Genomic DNA, 23635 nt, shown 5'->3' on the forward strand with positions numbered 1-23635 from the left:
ATCTGTTAAAATAATAACGCTGCCTTGTCCAGCCCACCCCACAGCCCTGCAGTGAGGCGCACAGGGGTGGAATGTGAATGTGGCTTGTGAAGGAGCAAAGGTGGACCCCCAACAGAATGTCCTTCCCCCGTGAGAATGCATGTGCTAACAGAGAGGAGAAAAGAGGACTTCAGTGCCTCTCCGTGGAGCCCACGTTTTCTGAACCAAAAACCAGGAACTGTACTCTGATTATTTTTATCCTGGTTTTGAGTGACAGAGTGTGGGCATCAGTTTGGGGGACAAATAAGACAGAGGAGGTAGGATTGGGACTGGCCCAGATTCTCCCAGACATGCAGGTGTGGTGGCATGGCTGGCTCGACTGACTGCCACCTCGAGAGGCACCGAGCTAGAGAATATCTGGGCTGGAGGGGGACTTCCTTGTCCCCAAGGTCCCTCAGCCTGCGGGCAGCCCACTAAGGCCGGCACCGGGTCACCTGCCGCGCGGCCCGGGGCCCCTCCTGCCTCGGTGAGTCGGCATCCTGAGGATGGACAGCTGGGTGCAGAGTCAGGGGCGCCGAGCCCCCGCAGCCTCTGCCGGCACCAGACCGTCCCGGGTGTGCCCTTGTCGTAAATAACCCAAGGCAGATCTCTGTGCAGGTCAGTTTTGGTTTTTTATTTGCTCAGATACAGTACGAACATGGAACTTAGATGCCAGCATTGGGTCCTTATACCAAATACTCATATACTTAAAGAACATCATTCAAATTATAAAACCAGGTACCAAAGGTTCCAGCCTTCATTTCACAGCTAACTCCCATCCTTCGCCGTTTGGCGCCGTGTTCCTGAACACTGCCTAAAATAAATCCATAAATAGCTCCCCTCTGCCCCACTTCTCAGAAGCAATAAAAACGAAATGAGTTTCAGATTCTGCCCAGTTCACCTTCCTACGCCTTGGCCTTGAGTGTCAGCTCAGTCCCGTCTCAGGAGCCAGGTCCCTCTCCCTGGCTGCCCCCTCCGTAGGCTCGTCCCCTGGTGCGCGCCACAGCTCAGCACGGCCACACGGTCTCCGCCAAGCGTGTCAGGATTTAGTTTGCCATCCGGGTTTTAATACTGTCTCCCCTATGGCCACGTCCAAGGGCGTCAGACGTTGGTTCACCGTCCTCTGCTGGAAGTGAATTGTCCCATGCGAGGTGCAATTGTTGAGCGGTGTAGAAGGCGGTCTACCGGCCCATAGCTCACCTTTGTGCAAATTCAAAAAGGAGCCTCTTCCTCGAGACCCTTTGCTGCCTTCAGCTGGAAAACAGTCGATCATAGACCTACAAACCCACAAAGTCTAGAATGTGAATTGCAATCCCTCGGCTAAGGTGCTTTGGGGCAGTGCACAGCACTGCACCCATCCCTCTTGATGCTGCTTGCAACTTTCCTCCATGTCCAAAAACCAAACAGCTTGTAGCCAAAAGAAGAATACCGACATGCACGGACAGGGCACTATGTGATTTTCAGAACTCTTCACGCCTAATTTATTCATTGGCTCCTAACAAACCCCCACGAGAAGGGAGAGGCGCAAGGCACCGGCTTCATTTCTTCTGGTCATAGAAATACAGGACAGGGAAGCGATGTGGCTCAACGGATAGAGCGCCCGCCCACCACATGGGAAGTCCAGGGTTCAAACCCCGGGCCTCCGTGACCTGTGTGGAGCTGGCCCATGCGCAGTGCTGATGTGTGCAAGGAGTGCCGTGCCACACAGGGGTGTCCCCCCACATAGGGGAGTCCCACACGCAAGGAGTGTGCCCCACGAGGAGAGCTGTCCAGTGTGAAAAAAGCACAGCTCGCCCAGGAGTGGCGCTGCACACAAGGAAAGCTGACACAGCAAGATGACCCAACAAAAAAGAGACACAGATTCCAGGTGCCACTGACAAGAATGCAGCTGACACAGATGAATGCACAGGGAATGGACACAGAAGGCAGACAACGGGATTGGGGGGGGGGGAGAGAAATAAATAAAAATAAATCTTTAAAAAAAAAACAGAAAAAAAATACAGGACACAGAGTTGGAGGGATTCCAAAATTCCAGGGTCCCTCATCTCTAGATCTCCCCCCTCTGGGGCCTGCAAAATCCCTGGAAGGCATCTGTGAATCCACACAGGCATCAAGCTCTGATTTTTTGCACCTAGATGTGCATCTGTTTAAATGCATGTGGATGTTACGGTGAAGGATTAAATACAAATTTATTTTTTAAAACTGAGACCCATTTTGAAAATATCAGCAGGCCTTCCAATGATAGTGGGCCTATTTTTTTAGCCTCTGTGGATTGAGAAAATCTATAATGTAAAAAAAAGGTAAGCATTTAGTCACTCTTTTAAATGAAAATAAAAATCTGGACCCCTGCCCGGGGGAACACAAGTTGGCCCCAGAGTGCAAGGGCTTTGACTCCTGGCCCAGTGCTCATGGCCAGTTCCTGTCAAGGCAGGCCCCCCATTTCCTCCCGAATCCATTGGTCACAATTCTAGTTGAGGACCAGGCCCTCCCAGGGATGCTGGGCAGGTCTGCCTGGATCTCAGGAGCTCTCCCATCCATCCATCCATCCATCCATCCGGGGAAGATAGCCTCTAACCCAGTGGGGCATATTTAACCACAGATAACAGGTCTCGGCTGCCTCTCTTCAGAAAGAGTTCATCTTGATAGCATCAGAAAGAGCCTGGTGGGTCACCCGCACCAGCCTGGGGTCCAGGGCGTGGAGGGGAGAGGGGTCGTGCACGAGGCCTGGCAGCTCGAGGCAGGTCAGCAGGAGCAGTCCTGGTCTGCTGACTCCCAGGCCAGTGCTCCTTTCCCCAACCACGGCCTCTGCATCTCGGTTCGTGGAGGACGCTTTGTGCCTCTCAGGCTTAAACCCACAACAGTACATAGACACAGGACGGCTGTCACTCTCGTCTCCGGCCACGTCGTGAAGCACGGGGGTGGGGCATCGGGGCGTTTGGCCACCTCATGGGAACTTGGGCTCCGGGCACAGCTTTTAATCCGGGCTTTGGGCCTGAGGACTCGCCATGTTCTGGAAGGAGAAAAAAAACGTAGGTTTTAGTCGTCGCCCAATTAACTGTGGGTCCCCCCCACACCGGCCCTGCAGTCGGAGCCACCACTTCTCCCTGGACCTGCCTCTGCTCTGGGAACAAGGGACGCCTCGTTATCCCGTCAGCACCCCACCGGCTCCACCCCTGGGGCTCTGCTCAAGCAGTGCCTCTGCCGAGGTGGCTCTCCTAGGCCTCTCTCCCCCACTGCGGCCTCCCCATCGTTGAAGATCAAAACCAAGGGCCACCACCTCCTAGAAGACTGCCAGGATCAACTCGCTGCGTCACCCTTAACCGCCACTCATTCGGCATTTAATCGATCTTTAGTTTTGTCATTGATAAATGTTTTGTCTTTTGCACTAGGGAATGAGGCCTTGGAAGGCAGGCCCTTCCACGGACCCTGGCCGCACTTTGCCCGGTGGGCACAGAGGAGGCTTTCCATAGCTATTGGCTCGGTGCATGAGTGAGGGAGGGTGGAATGCCAGTAAAAGCAGAAGGGTGTTGGGGCTGCTGGGGGTGTCAGAACCGATGTCTCTCACAAAGAGCTCCGTAAGCTCTCACCCAGCTCACACTGGAGGGCAAACTACCCATAACACACCTGTCTCCAGGAGGAGCTATGCAGGCCAAAAATAGAGAAGAACCCCGGGGAAAGCAAGTCAATAGAGAGCACAGCATTTGGAGGAAGAGGCCCGACCATCGGGAAATAAGACCAGCTTTCTCAAGAGACTTATCCAGCGACTTTCAAAGGTAATTCCCAGAGAGGAATTGTTTTGAGTGATGGCAACATCGTTACAATGTGTCTGGTTTCCCAGAGGACCATGTGGTTGGAGAAGTGTCTGGTCATGTTTGTCCAATACCAACAGACTGTTGCATTCCTTTAAAGTCACACCTTCCTCCAGGGGCTTCTACACTATAGACCTGAATCAAATGTTTCATAAGCAAGTTATCTTAAGTGATTTTGAAAAGGGTGGGGAAATACTGTTTATCAGAACCTACCAGAAAACATGAAAACTCAGAGTTTTTAAAAAAAATTAGTGATAAAGTATTATTTCTCCAGGGAAAATCCCAGATCTTCTAAGGGAGGTGTGGTTATTAGGAAAAGCATTAAACCAATCAGAACAGTGATGGTGATGGCAGGGAGAGGCAACTCTTAATCAAATAACCAAGGCCAAAGTAGGTAAACAATGGAAGCCTTCCATAACCAAACAGCCAAACAGCCTTCTCAGCCCTTATTCAGTAAGTAACCTAGGGAAGCGGATTGGCTCAGCGGATAGAGCATCCGCCTACCGTAAGGGAGGTCCAGGGTTCAAACCCCGGGCCTCCTGACCCATGTGGAGCTGGCCCATGCGCAGTACTGATGCGCACAAGGAGTGCCGTGCTACGCAGGGGTGTCCCCCGCGTAGGGGAGCCCCACGTGCAAGGAGTGCGCCCCATAAGGAGAGCTGCCCAGCGCGGAAGAAAGTGCAGCCTGCCCAGGAATGGCGCTGCACACACGGAGAGCTGACGCAACAAAGAGAAACACAGATTTCCGTGCCACTGACAACAATGCAAGCGAACAACACACAGTGAATGGACACACAGAACAGACAATGGGGGGTGGGGGAAAGGGGAGAGAAATAAAAATAAATATAAATAAATAAATAAATAAAATGTAGCCTGATGTTGCTTTGGTATTTCATTTTTATGACAGTCTAGAATTGGGAAGCCAAGCTGAAGAGTCAATGAAATAGTTAAGAAGCATGCTAAAAGAATAACCAGCCAATATTCCAGACTGCTATCGGAGTAAGAACATGTGCATACAGTTGGAGACCAGCGCCAAGTAAAGAAGATGCTAATCATGGAGTAAAGCCAGTGAGGCTTTTGGAAAGGGCGAAGGTCACCGCGGTCTAGGATGGCCTCATTCTAATGAGGCGGCGGCCTTCTGAGCTGGACCCTAAACGTTCTGGACTGAGCAGGGGAGCGGAGGGGTCGGCCTGTCTGCTGTCGCTCGCGCCGCATCGCCACGTCCCTCCCGCCCTCTCTCACCTGCGGGGGCTCGCGGTACGGGAACTGGGCGTAGCTGCTGCGGCTGCAGTGGCCCCCCAGGCCCATGAGGCGGCCGACGGTGTGGCTCTGGTGGCCGGCGAAGGTGCTGGCGAGGCCGTCGGCTAGCCGGCAGAGTCGCCCGGCCAGGGTCCGGTCGGGCTGGGGAGGGAGGGCCCCCCCGGCTGCGCAGGGTGGCCGCCAGCTTTCCGAGGGTCGAGTCCGGGAGCTCGTACAGCCACCTCTTCAAGCTGGGGTGTCGCCTGATCTGGAGACGGGAAGGGAGCGGGTGAGCAGCAGCCCCGCAGGCCGTCCCTCCCCGGCTCCGTGCGGCCAGGCACCCCACTGTCCCCGGGACGAGCCCTCAGGGTTAAATCCCTCTGCCACCCCCACCCTCTGGCCTCTCAGAATCTCTTCTTCAAGGTCCAGCTCAACGTGGCAGGACGGGGGGTAGGAGGAGCCGTGTGGGGCCCTAACTACCACTGTGGATTGCACGCCTGTGGGGGTTACAATGGGAAATGTTGTACTCTGTATTGGTGACGTCAATTTTAAACAAGCTACAAAGAAACCGGCAGGTCTTTGGACTCAGAACGAATGCTTCAGTGGCATTGGCAGGCTCTGTGACCTCTCCTAGCCTCTGTGCCTCCGTCCAGGGAGAGTAACACTCTCACCCAGGGGCTGCTGGTGGGCAGATTAGGTGAGCTCGTTCACGGAAAGAGCCTAGTACAGAGCAGCCGTTAGATCGATTTCGTTCCCCCCCAAGCCCCCTCGAGCCAGCTCCCCCTCGTCACACCTAAACGTCTCAGGGAGGGTTTCCCCAGAAGCGGAGACGAGGCTTGGGCGCAGGTATTTTGTTTGGAAAGTGATCTCGGGAAACACGGGTGGGGGGTTGCAGACATGGGACAAGGGGGGGAAGGCAGCTCACGCCGGGGGGGGGGGCGGGCAACTGGAGCTTCCTCCCTCCAGGGCACCCGGGGCCGGGCAGCACCCACGCCTCCGAGGTACCCGTGAGGGGCGCGGGAGCAGGGGCCTTTCCCCGCCCATGCTCGCCAGCCGCCTTGGGGGGTCCAGGGGCGTCCATCCAGCCGACCCCGGGGGCTGGGCCAGTCCTGGTGCTGGCGGCCAGGGCTGCGGGGGGGTGAGGCCAGGCCCCAAGGCGCCGGCCTGAGCTCCAGAGCCCCCGTGTTGGTGGCGGAAGGCGAGCTCCTCAGGGGCAGGCCGACTCACAGGCTGGTGAGCCAGGGGGGGACTGACCAGCTTGAAAGGTTCAAGGCCACAGAGAAGCACGTGGCTGAGTCAGTGACGAGGGAGCAGGGGAGGACGGCCGCGGCAGGCCCCCGGCGTGTGGGCGGAAAGAAGCTTCCAGAGCCGGAGGCTGGAGCAAACCCCGCGGAGGGCCCCCCTGGGGAGGCCCTGGCGGCAGGGGGAGCGCGTGCGCAGCGTGCTACTGTCAACGCGCCTGGCATCTTCTAGGTTGCACTGAACCCCGTTGTGCAAGAAAGGAAACTGAGGCACCAAGGGGCCCGGAGACGCCGACTGAACCCGGGTCTCGGCAGGGGGCGACGGGCCCGCGGCGTCGGCCTGGAGAGGGCTGCGTGGGCCTCACCTGCTCGCCCACCTCGCCATCCACCTCCTGCAGGAGGGCTCCCAGCTGCTGGATGATCATCTTCTCTAAGGAAGGAAAAGGCAAGTCAAGGGGCTTGTGAGCATGTGAGGCCTGATGCCCACCCGGCAGGGAAGACCTGCATCAGCTCCATCCTGAAAGGGAGTATTTGATTTCTGACCCACAGCACACAGAGGGGACATGATGGACAAAGAAAACTCTTCCCCTGGAAGAGAAGAGTTTTGCTCAGATGTCCTTTATAGAAACAGAAGGCACCCTGAAGGTTTTATCTGCCCAGACCCATCTGTAACCACATTCAGCTCCAGTTGACAGATGGGGAAACTGAGGCCCTCGATGTCCCTTATCCCGGAGGCAGAGTGATGAGGAAAGGGAGCTGGGGTCCGAAGCGGCCGGTGGGAACACCCAGCCGATGTACAGGGCCTGGGCACGCAGCCCGCACTGGGGCCCCGCGCTGCCAGGCGAGGGCGCGCCGCTTGCTGGTTGTAAAAGTTCCTGAACCAGCCATGAACTGTTGGCAGCCCGAGGTCAACCGCGGTGGGAATACTTGCACCCCAAAATCTGCAAATGCTATAATCAGAGCTTACCCCACCCCTACCCCTGAGAGCCTGGTTGCCTAGACCCCCTGGCTGGGAGGCGCGGGGCAATCCGGGGATTTCGTATGAGAAACTCAGGCAACCCAAGAGCGGGCTGGGGGGGCCACGGCACGGCCCACTGAAGGAAGGGCTCCACCTGCCCCTGCCCCAACAGCCCGGGGAAAGACCCAGCCCTGGCCTCCCCTCCTGGCCCCCTGGAGGCGTGAGCAGCCGCTCCTTCCCCACCAGATCAGCCTCTCTGCAGCCCCGAGGAGATGCCCCCGGGAGGTGCCCAGGCCCGGCACGGCGGGTACTTACTGAACTCACTCGCTCCCTCTGGCTGAGGCGTTCCCTCTGGCTTGAGGGTGCTGGCCCCGGAGGCTGTTTCTGGGGGGCCCCCCCGGTCCCCCTGCAGCAGATGCGGGCTCCTGGGACTCGAGGGGGCTCCAAATCTGAGGGGCAAAGGGGAGCTGGAGTGAGCGCGAGGTACAGGGTCTCAGATGCCCGCACAGGGAGGCGCCCAGGCGCTGGACAGACCACATGCTGGGCCCGGGGGCCGCCCTCCACCCAGCCCCTGCCCGGACAGCCCTCGGGCGTCCCAGGCTCTCTCCGTGGACCCCCCTGCCAGCTCACCGTCCCGGGCAGGGCGCTTAGGAAGGAGAAAGAGTCGCCAGCGGGTCCCACCAGGGGAACCCACCCCCTGTTTATCCAGCAAGGCTTTGCCAGGCCTCTAGGCTGTCTGAACCCCACTTTCTTCACCTGTCAATGCTGGGTAATAAGACTGACTCACAGTTTTTGGAGGGGATTAAGGTAGACAGGGGGTGCGGTGGTGGCAATCTAGGGGCACTAGGGCAACGTCGGGCCCATCCCTGGACCCAGCGGCCTTCAGGCTTCCAGTGAACAACAGAGAGGCCCGGGGCTGTCCACTCCACCAACCTGGGGCTCCCTGAATTGTCTTATTAGCTATGTTCCAGGTGATTCTGATGCGCTCTGGGAACCACTGACCGTATACCACATTTGTATTTTAAGTAGGTGGGGGATATCGTGGAGTGAGGGACACCTGCTGGCAGCCAGGCCCCTCTCTCTCTCTCCGCAGACCCCACCTCCCCACTCTGCTCAGACCAGAAAGCAAAGTCAAGGCTGAGGAGCTGGTCAGCCCCGCTCTGGAGGAAGGTTCTGGACCAGAGGCGGCCTCGGTGTTCCCGCGGCAACGCTGGGCTACGCACCGAGGACGCTGGAAGCGGAGGGCCGGTGGCCACCGACGCACAGCGGCAGGAAGCTGGGCCTCCTGGGCGGCCGCACCGCGGGGCTGGCCCGCGTCGCCCGCACGCCCCTCTCCTGGGCTCCTTGGAGCTGTGCTTCTTGTGTTGAAAGACTCTCCTGAGGCTGGACTTCCTCTCCAGGGATTTCTTCCTGCTGGCCGGGGCTGCCTCTGGAGGCTGGGACTGGATGTGGCTGTGGGTGCCAGGAGAGAAACCGAGTCAGGGCCCTGCCTTCCCGGCGCTTGCGGGGGGCGCTGGGGGGAGACTGGAAGCCCCCTGCACGAGCAGCCCCTGAGCGGGCGGAAGCCGAGGCGCTGGGGGGCAGGCGGCTGGGGCAGGACGAGGCCTGGGCGAGGGGGGGCAGGTGCGAGCAGGAGGGGGCTCGTGGGGAGTAAACGTCTTCCCACCTTCTCTGCCCCTGGCTCTTCTGCATCTTGGAGGAGGTCAATGATCATCTGGATGAATTCTTCTAGAAAAGATGAAAGGGGGTGTTTAAGGTTCAGGAAACAGGCTTCATGGGAACGGGGCCCACAGTGGCGAGCGCACAGAGGCGGCTCTGCCCGCAGGAGAAGGCGCCCAGGGCACAGGGGCCCGCGTCCCTGCCCTTCCTCCCCCCAGGGCGGCGGGACCCCTCCTCATCCCCCTTAAAGGCCCATTTCCTGTGAAAGCAAACCACGTGGAGTTTTAAAAAGCACTTTAAGACACTCAGCGGGCAGTGACTGCGCTCGGTACCAGGCCTGCTCTGCTGAGGACGAAATAAAAAATCCTCAGGACGACAGCTGTCATTCACTGAGTCCCCCTCCTGGGACCCCTGCCCTTCCAGCCTTTCCTTCTAAGCTGGGCTTCTTAACAGCCCCCCAGTCCTGAGCATCTAAAGGCGGCTCGTGTTCACCAGCTGCCCAGGGAACCGCTGCTCTAGAGGCTTCAGGGCATTAACTCACTTACAGCCCCAGCGACTCTGGGAAGTAGGTGGCGTTATCCTCCCCCATTTCACAGACAAGAAAGCCGAGACCAGAGCGATGGGCTGACGTGCCCACGTCCCACGCAGCTCGGGGCGGGTCAGAGCCCAGATTCGAGCCCAGGCCAGAGACCACGACGGCCTGCGCGGCCCCAGCCTCCCCCGCGCTGCTCGTGCCAAAGCCCACCAGAAGGCAACGGTCGGCACGGCCTGTTCAGGTGAGGCTCGGACACGCAGGGAGCAGGTGGTCTGCTCAGGCCTGGCGCGGACCCTCGCTGCTGCCCACACCACTCCGTGGAAACAGGACAGCTCTGGGCCCCGCCCTGGCTCGGTTTCTCTTCTGCACGGGGAGGGGGTCAGGGGGGAGGCCCTGAGCAGAGGCGGCAGGGTACTGACCAGAGGCCCCGGCTCCATCCAGCTGCAGCGGCTCTCCTCCGCGGCCCAGGTGCCCGCTCGGGCAGGAAGCTCCACCGGGCTGGCAGCACCCACCTCGGGGGGCAGGGCCCTCCGCAGCCTCCGGTTCTTCCAAGCCTGGAAACAACGGGAACCGTGAGTGTGTTCCGTTGCTCCCAGGGTCTAAACTCACACCCAGGAGCCCCCCCAGGCCCCAAAGGGGGCTCGTGGCCGACCGCGCCCCGTCCTTCCCTGGGGGCTGGCGGGGCCGGCCATGCCCAGCCCACCCCTCGCCCCCAGCCTCCACGGCACTGGCCCCTGGGCTTCGGGCCCCTCTGCTGCCTCCCCTGGCCGCCCCCTCCTCCACCACTGGGGTTTGATCAACACGTGGAATGGTCCATGCCTCTTCCACTGCCTGAATTAATGAATCACAGCCAGAATCCCCTGCCTGAAACTCTCTCTCCCTGTGGCCTGGAATTCCATTAGAAATACAGTGTTTGCTGTTAGGCATTGGCCTTGCCTTTTTTTTTTTTTGAGCCGGTGCTGGGGATTGAGCTCAGGACCCCGTACCTGGGAAGCAGGTGCTCCACCACTGAGCTACCTCCACTCCACAAAGAGATTTTTTTCATTTGGTGGTTTGTTTTGTTTTGGGGAGGTATCCCGGGTCAAACCCAGGACCTCATATATGGAAAGCAGTCACCCAACCATTGAACTGTATCCAGTTTCTGCTCTTGCCTCTTTTCTTCTTCTTTTTTTTTAGATAGCGGGGCCGGGGATTGAACCCGGGGCCTGGTATGTGGAAGCCGGCGCACAGCCACTTGAGCTATAGCCACTTCCAAACTGCCCTTGCCTTTTAAAGTGCCAATTCCCCCAGCCTGGTTGACCTAGTGGGCTGGTCTTCCCTGACACCCAGGATGAAACAATTCCTCTGGTCCATCATTAATGGGCCATGTGACCTTGAACTTCATTCCTTGACCTTGTGCCTGTCCTCCCAGAGCCTCGCTCCCTCATCTGTAAAATGGGGGTGAGAGCGTGCACCTCCTGAGGTGCAGTGAGGATTGATTGAGACACGGCTGCGCAGTAGGGGAGTTTGCAGGCGAGGGGGCTGGACAGAGATGGGGAATGGGCTCGAACCTGCAGCTCAGAACTCGGGTGCCCACCTAAGAGGCTCCAGGCCCCTCTCGCCCTCCCTAACCCCCCCAGGGCGTGGAAGCTGAGGCTGCGGAGACTGAGGACGGCTGGAGGCCCTGGGCTTAGCTGGGTTGCCTAGACCTGCTGGCATGGAGCCCTGCCCCTCCCCATGCAGCTCAAGGCAGAATGCAGAGTCGGAACAGGGACAGCGGCCCTGGCAGGCCGTCTCCAGCCCTGCGGAAGCTTCCAGAAGTGGAGGCGGCTGCTGTGCGGCTATGGCACCTGCTCACCAGAGCTGCTGGGGATGGAGGGCCGCTGGCCCCCAACACACATGGGCAGGAACCCGTGCTTCCTGGGCGGCCGGGCCTGGGCGCAGGCCGTGCCCGCCGCCGCTCTCCTGGGCCCCGCGGAGTCGTGTTTCCTGGGAGAAGAGGCTCCCTGGACGCTGGGCTTTTTCTCCTGGGATTTCTTCCTGACGGCTGGTGCTGGGTTCTGCGGAGCCGTCGCTAGCTCCTTCGCTTGTCTCTGGTCCTGAGCAGAGGGGAAGCTGCCCTGGGAGCAGCTGGAGAGCAGCCAAGAGCTGCAGGGGTGGCCCAGAGCAGGGGGGGCCGGAGCGGTGAGCATCGGTGGCCAAGGGAGGGGAGAGGCTGCAGCGGCCTCAAAGGGCAGGCGGGTGTAAGCGGGGGGGACGGCAGCCCTTGGGACTGGGCAGCCGCACGGCTCCTCACCTTTTCTTCCCACTCGTCTCCCACTTTTTGGAGAAATTCCACTATCCTCTGGAGGATAGCGTCCTCTAGAAGAAAGGAATGGATCCGATTCATCCTTCTAAACTACCGTCTTGGGTTTCTGAGACCCCCGGGCCCGCTGGACTGAGCTCTTAAAACAGCGCCCGCGGCCACAGAAGGTGGGCAAAGTGCCACGCTGCGTGGACCAGTACTTGTGAGGGAGGTTTGGAGGATACTGGGAGATCCTCAGGGAAAGGGCAATAAAGCAAAGCATGAAGTTTCATACAGGGAATTTCTGATCAGCCCTGAGCATTCAAAATGTGCCTCAGTATTCTCTCTGCACTTCACATGTCTGTTGACAGCTGCTCTGGCTTTAGCAAGCTGTGTGGCCTTGGGTAAGCCTCTTAACCTCTCTGGGCACCTGTCTCTTCCCCTGGGGAGTGTGGATCATAATCCACACCCTGTCTCTCTCAGAAGGTTGTCAGGCTGTCAAATGAGGGACAGCCTCTGGGACGCTTTGCAAGGCTAATGCCCATCTTCCAACCTCAATATTCCTGTGGGGCAAACTGTGGCAGGTGCGTTTCCAAGGTGGAGGACAGAAGGTCATGGACAGGCTCAGAGGCAGCTGGGGACGCCCCCAGGAGGCGCCCAGGCCTGGCACGGCGGGTACTTACTGGACTCACTCGCTCCCTCTGGCTTGAGGGTGCTGGCCCCGGAGGCTGTTTCTGGGGGGCCCCCCAGCCCCCCTGCGGCAGGTCCAAGCCCCTGGGACTCGAGGGGCTCCAAATCTGAGGGCAAAGAGGAGTTGAGGTGAGCATGAGGTACAGGGTCTCAGACCCCCGCACGGGGAGCAGCACCCAGGTGCAGGACAGACCACATGCTGGGCCTGGGGGCTGCCCCTCCACCCAGCCCCTGCCCGGACCAGCCCCAGGCATCCTGGGCTCTCTCCGTGGACCCCCCTGCCTGCTCACCGTCCCGGGCAGGGCGTTTAGAAAGGAGAAAGAGTCGCCAGCGGGTCCCACCAGGGGAACCCACCCCCTGTTTATCCAGCAAGGCTTTGCCAGGCCTCTGAACCCCACTTTCTTACCCATCAATGCTGGTAATAAGACTGACTGACAGTTTTGGGAGGGGATTAAGGTAGACAGGGGGTGCGGGTGGCAATCTAGGGGCACTAGGGCAACGTCCGGCCCATCCCTGGACCCAGCGGCCTTCAGGCTTCCAGTGAACAGAGAGGCCCGGGGCTGTCCACTCCACCAACCTGGGGCTCCCTGAATTGTCTTATTAGCTGTGTTCCAGGTGATTCTGATGCACTCTGAGAGCCACTGACCGTATACCACATTTGTATTTTAAGTAGGTGGGGGATATCGTGGGTGAGGGACCCTGCTGGCAGCCAGGCCCCTCTCTCCTCTCCGCAGACCCCACCTCCCCACTCTGCTCAGACCAGAAAGCAAAGTCAAGGCTGAGGAGCTGGTCAGCCCCGCTCTGGAGGAAGGTTCTGGACCAGAGGCGGCCTCGGTGTTCCCGCGGCAACGCTGGGCTACACACCGAGGACGCTGGAAGCGGAGGGCCGGTGGCCACCGACGCACAGCGGCAGGAAGCTGGGCCTCCTGGGCGGCCGCACCGCGGGGCTGGCCGCGTCGCCCGCCGCCCCTCTCCTGGGCTCCTTGGAGCTGTGCTTCTTGTGTTGAAAGACTCTCCTGAGGCTGGACTTCCTCTCCAGGGATTTCTTCCTGCCGGCCGGGGCCGGGTTTCCTACAGCCGCCTCTGGAGGCTGGACTGGATGTGGCTGTGGGTGCCAGGAGAGAAACCGAGTCAGGGCCCTGCCTTCCCGGCGCTTGCGGGGGCGCTGGGGGGAGACTGGAAGCCCCTGCACGAGCAGCCCCTGAGCGGGCGGAAGCCGAGGCGCTGGGGGGCAGGCGGCTGGGGCAGGACGAGGCCTGGGCGAGGGGGGCAGGTGCGGGCAGGAGGGGGCTCGTAGGGAGTGAACGCCTTCCCACCTTCTCTGCCCCTGGCTCTTCTGCATCTTGGGGGAGGTCAACAATCTTCTGGATGAATTCTTCTAGAAAAGATGAAAGGGGGTGTTTAAGGTTCAGGAAACAGGCTTCATGGGAACGGGGCCCACAGTGGCGAGCGCACAGAGGCGGCTCTGCCCGCAGGAGAAGGCGCCCAGGGCACAGGGGCCCGCGTCCCTGCCCTTCCTCCCCCCAGGGCGGCGGGACCCCTCCTCATCCCCCTTAAAGGCCCATTTCCTGTGAAAGCAAACCACGTGGAGTTTTAAAAAGCACTTTAAGACACTCAGCGGGCAGTGACTGCGCGGTATCAGGCCTGCTCTGCTGAGGACGAAATAAAAATCCTCAGGACGACAGCTGTCATTCACTGAGTCCCCTCCTGGGACCCCTGCCCTTCCAGCCTTTCCTTCTAAGCTGGGCTTCTTAACAGCCCCCCAGTCCTGAGCATCTAAAGGCGGCTCGTGTTCACCAGCTGCCCAGGGAACCGCTGCTCTAGAGGCTTCAGGGCATTAACTCACTTACAGCCCCAGCGACTCTGGGAAGTAGGTGGCGTTATCCTCCCCATTTCACAGACAAGAAAGCCGAGACCAGAGCGATGGGCTGACGTGCCCACGTCCACGCAGCTCGGGGCGGTCAGAGCCCAGATTCGAGCCCAGGCCAGAGACCACGACGGCCTGCGCGGCCCCAGCCTCCCCCGCGCTGCTCGTGCCAAGCCCGCCAGAAGGCACGGTCGGCACGGCCGTTCAGGTGAGGCTCGGACAGGCAGGGAGCAGGTGGTCTGCTCGGGCCTGGCGCGGACCCCCGCTGCTGCCCACACCGCTCCATGGACTGGGGCAGCTCTGGGCCCCGCCCTGGCTCGGTTTCTCTTCCGCACGCGGAGGGGTCAGGGTGGGCGTCCCTGAGCAGAGGCGGCAGGTACTGACCAGAGGCCCCGGCTCCATCCAGCTGCAGCGGCTCCTCCGCCGCCCAGGTGCCCGCTCGGGCAGGAAGCTCCACCGGGCTGGCAGCGCCCACCTCGGGGGGCAGGGCCTCCGCGGCCTCCGGTTCTTCCAAGCCTGGAAACAACGGGCACCGTGAGTGTGTTCCGTGCTCCCAGGGTCTAAACTCACACCCAGGAGCCCCCCAGGCCCCAAAGGGGCTCATGGCCGACCACGCCCCGTCCTTCCCTGGGGCTGGCGGGGCCGGCCATGCCCAGCCCACCCCTCGCCCCCAGCCTCCACGGCACTGGCCCCTGGGCTTTGGGCCCCTCTGTTGCCTCCCCTGGCCGCCCCCTCCTCCACCACTGGGGCGTGATCGACACATGGAATGGTCCATGCCTCTTCCACTGCCTGAATGACTGAATCACAGCCAGAATCCCCTGCCTGAAACTCTCTCCCGCTGTGGCTTGAAATTCCATTAGAAATAATTTTTCTAAATAATTGTCTTGGACTTCTGAGATCTCTTGGGTCTTCTGGACTTTAGCAAGCTGTGTGACCTTGAGTTAAGTCTCTTAACCTCTCTGGACGTCTGTCTCTTCCCCATAATCCACGCCCTGCCTCTCTCAGAAGGTTGTCAAACTGTCAAATGAGGGATGCTTTTTGGAAGGCTTTGTAAGGCTAATGCCCATCTTCCAACCTGCAAAATTCTTGTGGGGGAACGGTGTCAACCTTTCGTTTCTAATGTGGAGGACAGAAGGTCGTGGGCAGGCCCAGAGGTCACTTATATGCCTCGGCCACGTTCTGAAGGTTTTACGGAGAATCCAAGAACAACTGAGGTGATTTTCTTCGATTCCCCTGCTCAACCCATTCAAGGACAATAGAGCAGACTGACCTCGGCTCGCTGCCAGCCGATCAGTTTACACAAAAAGAGGTGCGAATTGCATGCCCTGCTCCCTGGCTAGCTACGGTTTTTGCACCTCTTACCCCACCCTCGCTTCCCTCTCACTTAAATCCTGTTTGGCTTTTGTTCCTTGACTCAGTCTACACGCTGAGTCCCTCTCGTGTGAAAAAAGAATTAGCATGTAAAATAACCAAACTAACTTGTAAACTAACTAAATGTTCCTCAATTTTTCTTTGACAGGCATGTACCCTCTCCATTCCCTATCTTTTAAAATATACCCATTCTCTACGGCAATTAGAAAAAGAGGGACTTAATACTGATTTTGGTAGGTGCAGCAACGGTATTGTGGTAATATAGGAGAATGCCCTTTTGTTTTGGAGACGGGTGCTTAAATATTTGGGGGCAAAACATCACTTTACTTTAAAATGATTTAGCAACAAAATTCCACACACGCATTGAAGCAACTATGGCTGAGCATTAACGAGTGTGCGTCTATAGCACGTTAAATTGTTCCCTCTGCTCTTCTATGTATTTTTTAAAGTAAAATTAATTTGAAAAGACCAAAAAGAAAAAAGGCCCGTTCTCCTAACACACAAGGCGGCGGCATTTGCCAGGAGCCTTTCCGATTCCCGACTCCTCCCTGTGAAACTTGAAGTCGACAGGACGGCGCGGGCGGGAGAGCCAAGCTGGGGGGACGCTGAGGGGCTCCCGAGCTCGGCCAGGGCCTCCGGGCACTCAGCCCCCGTGCCAACGGCCTGCCCAGGGGCGGGCAGGAAAGGACACGCACCAGATCCGCAGGCGCCGCCAGGCTTCTGCTCGGCTCCCGGCTGGCGGCCTGTGGCTCGGGAAGACAGGGCCGACGCTCCAGCTCCGGTGAGCGAGGAGCGGGGGAGAGCGGGATCTTCTCCGCCTGGAACACAGGGTGAGCGGGTGAGCGGCGCTGTAGGCGCACGGCACCGACACGCGGCTGTCAACCCGGGAGAACTGCGCAGAGCCACGGCAGGACAGGGACTGCGGGAGCCGGCTCTAGGCGTAACCCAAACCCCAGAAACCCAGCAAGGCTTTGGTCTGAAAAGAAGCTGTCCCCATCCCACCTCCCCACCCCAAATACTAGCTTTCCCTTCAATCTCTTCTCCCCATTTAAAACTCGGGTGTGCTTTGGGGACAAGGTTCCACCTCTTCCCAGTGCAGGCAGGGTGTTCTACTCTGAGAAATTCATTCCCAGGATCCCACAAGTCAGAAGAGGAGGCACCTCAGGGGTCAGCGCCCTCATTTTACAAATGAGGAAACCCAAGGTTTCAGAGAGGGGCAGCAACTTGCTCCAGGTCACACAGCAAGTTTAATCCTGGTGGAGCCAAGTCTAGAAGGGAAGTCTCCTGCATCCCAACAACCAGCGCTTTCCCAGCATTCGCCCCAGCCCTTACGTGTGGATCACTGGGAAGGGGTAGAGCTTCCTTCCTCACCCCCTTCCCTGCTTGCCCACTTCTCCTAGGACCTTGCTCCTCAAGCTGGAATACATAACAATTACAGCTGCTGTTCACTGAGTACTTTCCATAAGACGGTGACTATTATTATCTCCATTTTACTAGAAAAAAATGTTTTGAGGTACAGAGAGGGAAGTCACCAGCCTGACGTCACACAGCCAGTATGTGGCAGAGCTGGAATACGACCTCGAGCTCTTAGCCAGGGTGCTGTGCTCTACCTCAGAGAAACTTCACAGTGGCGTTGTCCCCAACAGCCGCCCGACCCCCCACCCCCAATCCCCTCTGCTGAGATCTGCGGAGCAAACCGGGGTGGGGTTTCCATAGGAACAGGCGCGATCTGCTCACCCCTGCGAGCCGGGCCCGGGCCGGCCTCCTCGGGGCGCGACGCGGCCGTCCGGGGCAGCCCGGGCCCCCGGCCTCCGGCCTTTGGGTCCTGAGCGGCCTTGGTGTCCTCGCCGACAGGCTTCTTGTGAGCAGAAGGCCTTCTGCGGCCCGACCTCTTGTGGGAGCCCTTGCTGGGGGGGGCGGGCCCCGCGGGGGTCTCCCCGGGCTGGCCGAGGCCGTCCCGCCCCTTGGGCCTCCTGCCGGCCCGCTCCCGGGGCTCCTCGGGGCCCGTCCTCAGGACGACGTTCAGCAGCGCCTTCAGCCACCCGGGGCCGCCCCGCTTCGCGGCCCTGTCCCTCTTAGGGTCCCGGGGCGGCCTCCGCTCCCCGGGGAGAAGCCCCTCGCTCTCCTCGGGACGGAGGGCCGGGGCCGCCGCGGGCCAGGCGGGTCTCTCCAGGCAGCTGTCCCCGTCGCTGACCGAGCGGTGCAGCAGCCTCCTGGCGGGGGCGGGCGGCAGGGCCCTCCCGGGGGCCTGGGGCCGGTCCAGAGACTGGGCCTTTCTCCTCGACCGAGGCTTCCTCGGGGCGCGGGGCGTCTCCATGGGGCTGCAGCCAAAACAAAAGCAACGCCCGGGTCGCGGTGAGAACTGTCACCGCGCGCGCCCGGACCCCGGACCGCTGGTGGCAAGTGACTTGGGTTCTTGACAGCCGCGGAGGCGGCTGCCGGGCCGGATTTTCCCAAAACGCCGCGCGGGGTGGGAGAGGAAAGAGAAATCACGGGGTGGAGGGGAAATGTCTGTCTTTGTTCTCATTTGTATTATCAGCCACCGTTTAATAAGCACCCACTGTGCACCAGGTATTGTACGCAGCGCTAGGAGTGTCATCAAGAACAAGACGCAGGGGAGCGAATGCAGCTCGAGCGGTCGAGCGCCTGCTTCCCATGGACGGGGTCCCGGGTTCAGTCCCTGGTTCTTCCTGGGGAAAAAACAGCTCTCACTGGGCATGGATGTAGCTCAGAGGTTGAGTGCCTGCTTCCCACGTACAAGGTTCTGTGTTCAATCTCTGGTACCTTCTAAGGAAAAATGAAAGGTGCAGCTTGCGCCTGGAAGAGAGCAGTCGGGCCCCCTCCACACGCAGGAGCGGGGTGTGGGTCCACCGTGCTCTCAGCAGTGCCCTGAGACCCCGCTCCCTCTTAGCAGCACGTGGTCTTAAAAGATAGATTTAAGCTGAGGGTCCATGCGATTTGAAGGTAAACTGAGCCAGATGTATTTACTGAACAGGGTCAAGAGTTCTCTCTGCCTTTTCCGTATGTTCCTTTGGTCAAGGCAAATGGAAAGGGGTTGACTGATAAGCCGCTCGATAACAAAACCGTAAAATCAGCCGAACACACAGGACACCTTTGTTCAGCTCAGCCGCTCTTCTTCCTGTGCTGGCTTGGCCCGACTCCCTGAGCGTCTTTCCCCAGCTAATGGAAAAGAGGGCGGTCGTCTTTTACAAAGCTGCCACCGGGAGTGGGTGTGGCTTGTGCGGTTGAACGCCTGCTTCCCACATGGGAAGCAAAAAAACCACAAACGACAAGCAAACAAATGAGAAAAACCGACTCAGGGGAGCCGATGGTGTGGTTGAGCACCAGCTCCCCGCATGCAAGGTCCTGGGTTCAATCCCCAGCTCTGGAACCTCAAATTAAAAATGAAAAAAAAAAAAAAAAAGCTGCCCTTGCTGGGGAAACAGCTGTCACCCCTGCCGATGGTCACTTCGTCTACCGCTCTCAGAGGACATGCTGCCACTTCTAACCAGGACATCAACATCACACGATTGCACAAGGCAAGCCTTTTCCTTCTGGATGCTTTTTTTTTTCCAAGAACACAACTAGATTTGGCCACCGCCTCCCTAGAGCAACCACTGCCCAGAGCGGGTTGAGAGAAACTAAGGAGAGGAGTCGCACAGCAGCACCGCAGCCCCAGGGACAAGGCGAGGCAGGGAGCGGGGAGGAGCAGCCTCGCCGTGCCAGCGTGCTTCCCCAGGAAGGGGGAGTCCGGGATCCCCCCGGCCACCCAAGTCCAAGGCCAGTGGCCTCTTCGCATTCCTCATCCTGCCTAAAGGGGCTGCAGCGTTGGACAGTGTCCACTTCCTTCCTGCAACTCTCTCTTCTCTGGGTGGCGATGACCGACCCCAGGTCTCCTCCTGCCTCGGCGATGCCCCCTCCTCTGATTGAGAGGGCATGGCTGGCCAGGGAAGGCAGAGCAACCTACCTTATGAAGGACCCTCTTTGTCCTCAGGTTTTGTTTTGCTTTTTAAAGATTTGTTTTCTTTATTTTTCCCCACCCATCCCCATTGTTTGCACTCGCCATCTGCTCTCTGTGTCCATTTGCGGTCTGCTCGTCTTCTCTTTAGGAGGCACCGGGAACTGAACCTGGGACCTCCCACGTGGAAGAGAGGCGCTCAATCGCCTGAGCCACCTCTGCTCCCTGGTTTGTTGTGTCTGTCATTGTCTTTCCTCTGTGTCTCTCTTGTTGTGTCATGTTGTCGTGTCAGCTCACCACAGCTGCCTGTGTACCAGCTCACCTTGCCAGGAGGCAGCAAGAACCGAACCCGGGACCTCCCATGTGGTAGGCAGAAGCCCAATCACTTGAGACACATCCGCTTCCCTTGTTTGGTTTTGTTGTTTTTTTTGAGGTACCAAGGCCAGGGATTGAAGCCAGAACCTCGAATGTGGGAAGCTGACACAACCGCTGAGCCACATCAGCTCCCCTGAGTTGGTTTTTCCATTTGTTTGCTTGTTGCTTGTTTTTAGGAGGCACCAGGAACCAAACCCAGGACCTCCCGTGTGGAAAGTGGGCGCTCAACCGCTTGAGCCCCATCCATGCCCCGTCCTGTTTTTTAAAATCTCTGAACCCTGAGAAAATTATGCTTTCATGTTACCCCTCCCCAATTTCTACAGTATCCATATGTACCAAAATGAAATCTTTCTAGACTTTCTGGTTGTAAAATGCTGCTTATCCGGAATCCACCAAGGCAGAACTTTCTTTCCCCCTCCTCTCGTCCCACGTTTTGGGCCCCTGCTTGGCCCATGGGCTCACCAGCCCTGGCCAGGCTGTGGGTGAATTCTGCTCTGTCCTGGCCACGCTTCCAGAACTGAAACCCCGTGACAGCAGCTCCTCAGGGCACAGAAACCCCACTGCTCTGCTAAACTTGTTTATCACCTTGGCAGAGAGTGAACTTCAGAGCCAAGTCCAAATCGGAATTACCTGCCAATCATGTGAATTCTGATAAGACATGACGTCATCTGGAAAATGTCTGCAAACAACAAACGACCCAAACAAAGCCCATAAAACTGACCTTGAGTTACAGGGGAGCAGGAAGTTGGGTTATTTTTTTCTCCAAGCACGCTGCTCTTTTCAGTTCTTCTCTAAACCGCCGGCTGATGTCATCTCTACCCTCCACTCTCTCCCTTATCAGGCCGCTGGGCCCCGTGACTGCTCTCACACCCTTTCAGGTAAATGCTCCCCTGCTCCACCCATGCAACCTGAACACAAGAGACATCGAAGAAACAACACACCCACAAGAGCGTGTGCCCCAGTGACACGCGTACCCCACTAACCCCTACACAGACTCACAACACCTTGGACTTGTCCTGTCCCAGTCATTAGGAAAGAATTCTCCACAGAACTCTTAGCTCTTGGCCACCTGCCTCCCTGACTGCCTCTAAGCTCCACGCGGGGGGAACCCAGCCTACGTGGGTCAGTGCCGTGTCCACAGAGTCCGGGAGGCTCTTGGTATTTATGCAACGAAGGAAGGACACACAGGTAGGCAGACAGACACAAAACCAGCCCAGCTCTGTGTCCAGAGGGCGCTTCGGTCTACATGATCGCATTTGGTCTTTGCCACGGCCCGGGAATCTGAGCAGACGGCGAATCGAGGCTCCGAACGGCCTTGCCCAAGGCCTCACCACCAAGAAGCAGAGAACTGGGACTTGAATCCGTATCACCTGATTCTAAATCCTGTCTTCTCTCTCCTAGCCCAGGTGACTCTCCATCAATATGGACACTCACGCACACGCATGGGGCCCTACAGGTGAGCGGAATTGCTATTTCACACCGAGATAGTCACATCCACGTACACACTTGCTGGCAGCGGAGTTAAATGTCCACAGGGGCCCAGATGCAGGCACCGGTGCCCATTGTAAGCACGGGATGGGTTCACAGACCCCGGGGCAGGAAACCTATCCCCGCTCGGTGGGCTGGAAGGCCAGGGCTGCCCCATGAGCTTCCGTTCGACTTCTCATGGGCACAGGCAGCCCGTGGCCATCTGGGGGAAAGGCATGCCCATCTGGGCTCACACACCTGAATCTGGGCTGCTGCACAGGTGTGGCTTCTGTCTGCAGCTCTCAGGGACACATCTGTCTGGGGGCAGCGGAGTTCGCTCCCCCACCTCCGCACGTGTGAAGTGGAGAGGGGTTCTGGAGGGAGCCCCACGACCTCCGCTGGCAGGACTAGAGCGGGGGGCAGAGTGCCCTCCCTCCCCTCCCAACACCCTGCCCCTGCACCCCCCTCCCAGCTGTCAGCTGGCAACAACTCAAGGTCCTCCCTCCCCTGTGTGGGGTGCCCAGTAGATCCCTAGAGTTGGAGAGGGTCCAAGAAGGAGCTAGCCCCAATTCTTAGAGTAGAGGAATCCTTTACGCCACACTCCTGGCCGGAGACCCGCAGCCTTTTTGGATCACTCCCCGCCATGGGAACTCGCCACCTTTCTAGGCAGAACCTTCTAGTGTCAGCCAGTTCAGATTTTAAGCAACGTCCATCTTAGACCAAGCTTGAATCTGCAGTGGCGTCCTTCCCACACCTACGGAGCGGTCACGTGGCCCCGCGAGTCCCCTCAGACCCAGCCCAACACCCCCGAGTCCGCAGATCTCTCGGTGGTTCCTGAACCGTCTGGTTTCTGGGCCCGTCGTGGCCCTTCGCTCAGTTCTCGCAGCTGGTCCTTGTCTACCTAAAAGCATGACCCTCTGCCTGTCCCTTAAAATCACCATCACACACTCGTCACCTGGTGCCCACTTCCCAAAGGGTCGGCGATTTACATCTTTTGGGGACCCACCAAAACCCCAGAGAATGAGCTCCTCAGGCATCGTGAGATGGCAGTGGGGCAGATTTGGGGAGGGGGCCGTGCAGACGTCATAAAGTTGGGGGACTCCAAAATGTTCCTCTGTTCCCTCCATCCAGTTCCCAGACCGGCGTTCAGTGGGTGCCCCCACCCCAGCCCCCTCTTGTCCTCTCCTACTGCGTGGGGAGTGGGGTGGAGACGGTGGGCTAAAACTCGCCGCCCCCCCAAAACACCTCCTCGCAGAGCAGCAGGCTACCCAATTTCTTCTCATAAGACTCCCCTCTCTCTGGACTGACTTCCAAGAGCCTTAGCACCTTAGAACTTGGAATGCTGCATTCCGCAATCCCACCCCCTGCCGATGCCAGCTCTCTCTTTACCAGGTACCTTCGCACATGCTCTGGCTCAACCTAAACAGCACCCTAGAGGAAAGCCAGCAGGACGGGCATGTAAGGGACCCCACTCTGCAGACGAGGAAGCCGGGGCTGGGGCAGTGCTGGCCCCCACTCGGGGCTGCTCGGCTGGCAGACCAGGGCTGCACTGGCCTGCGGAGCTCGTCACTCCACGTTCGTCCAGAGTTCTTGGGTGGCTCCTGGTCGAGGACACTTCATTGAACCCTGCCCCGTCTCATTAGAGGGGAGAAACTGAGGCCCACAGAGGGCCCAGCAGCTAACAGCAGAATCGGGACTGGAATCCTGGGCCTACCCTCAAGGCACCCCAAGATCTCTACCGGGCTGCTCCGGCCTCCAAAGACGAGGGCATTATTAGACCTACCTCAGGCCAGGGAAGTCGCTCCTGCTCTGAAATGCCACTGCCTGGGCTCCCCGGGCTGCGTCGGGCACCCCCACGGCGCCGGGGCACATGGTGGCTGGAAGGGGCGTCCAGGGAAGGGGCAGCCCCAGCTCTTCCAGGGAACAGAGGCTGCTATTGCTGCGCCGGTTTTCAGAGTGTCCCGGAAGATGCTTCGGGCCATTTAAATCAAGTCACCCGGGAGCTGGCCCGCCCCCTCCACCCGTGCTGGCCTCGTTCCCTGCCACGTGCGCCTCCAGTGATAGGAGGCTTAGCTCAGCTACCCCAGAAAGGAACAGTTTCACTTGACAACTTCCTTATTGCACCCAAACCCCAAGGAGAAACCAACCTTTCAGAAACCAACCTTTGGCCTGGCTAGGGAAAGAC

At 58.8% G+C, this 23635-nt stretch overlaps 1 protein-coding gene across 1 annotated transcript; it reads right to left on the reverse strand.

Moving 5' to 3' along the window:
• Nucleotides 1-637: 637 nt before the first annotated feature.
• Nucleotides 638-23391, reverse strand: BNIP5 (BCL2 interacting protein 5). The gene is given in 16 exon segments (XM_071218706.1): nucleotides 638-3028; nucleotides 5070-5334; nucleotides 6673-6737; nucleotides 7581-7732; nucleotides 8482-8579; nucleotides 8582-8717; nucleotides 8767-8870; nucleotides 11289-11531; nucleotides 11735-11799; nucleotides 12406-12519; nucleotides 13277-13370; nucleotides 13372-13790; nucleotides 14664-14795; nucleotides 16346-16468; nucleotides 17388-17971; nucleotides 23234-23391. Coding segments are annotated over 16 exon segments (2811 nt in total). The 5' UTR covers nucleotides 23323-23391; the 3' UTR covers nucleotides 638-2900.
• Between the last annotated feature and the right edge of the window lie 244 nt (nucleotides 23392-23635).

The sequence above is a fragment of the Dasypus novemcinctus genome, chromosome 11 (assembly GCF_030445035.2).
Source record: "Dasypus novemcinctus isolate mDasNov1 chromosome 11, mDasNov1.1.hap2, whole genome shotgun sequence".
NCBI classification, from domain to species: domain Eukaryota; kingdom Metazoa; phylum Chordata; class Mammalia; order Cingulata; family Dasypodidae; genus Dasypus; species Dasypus novemcinctus.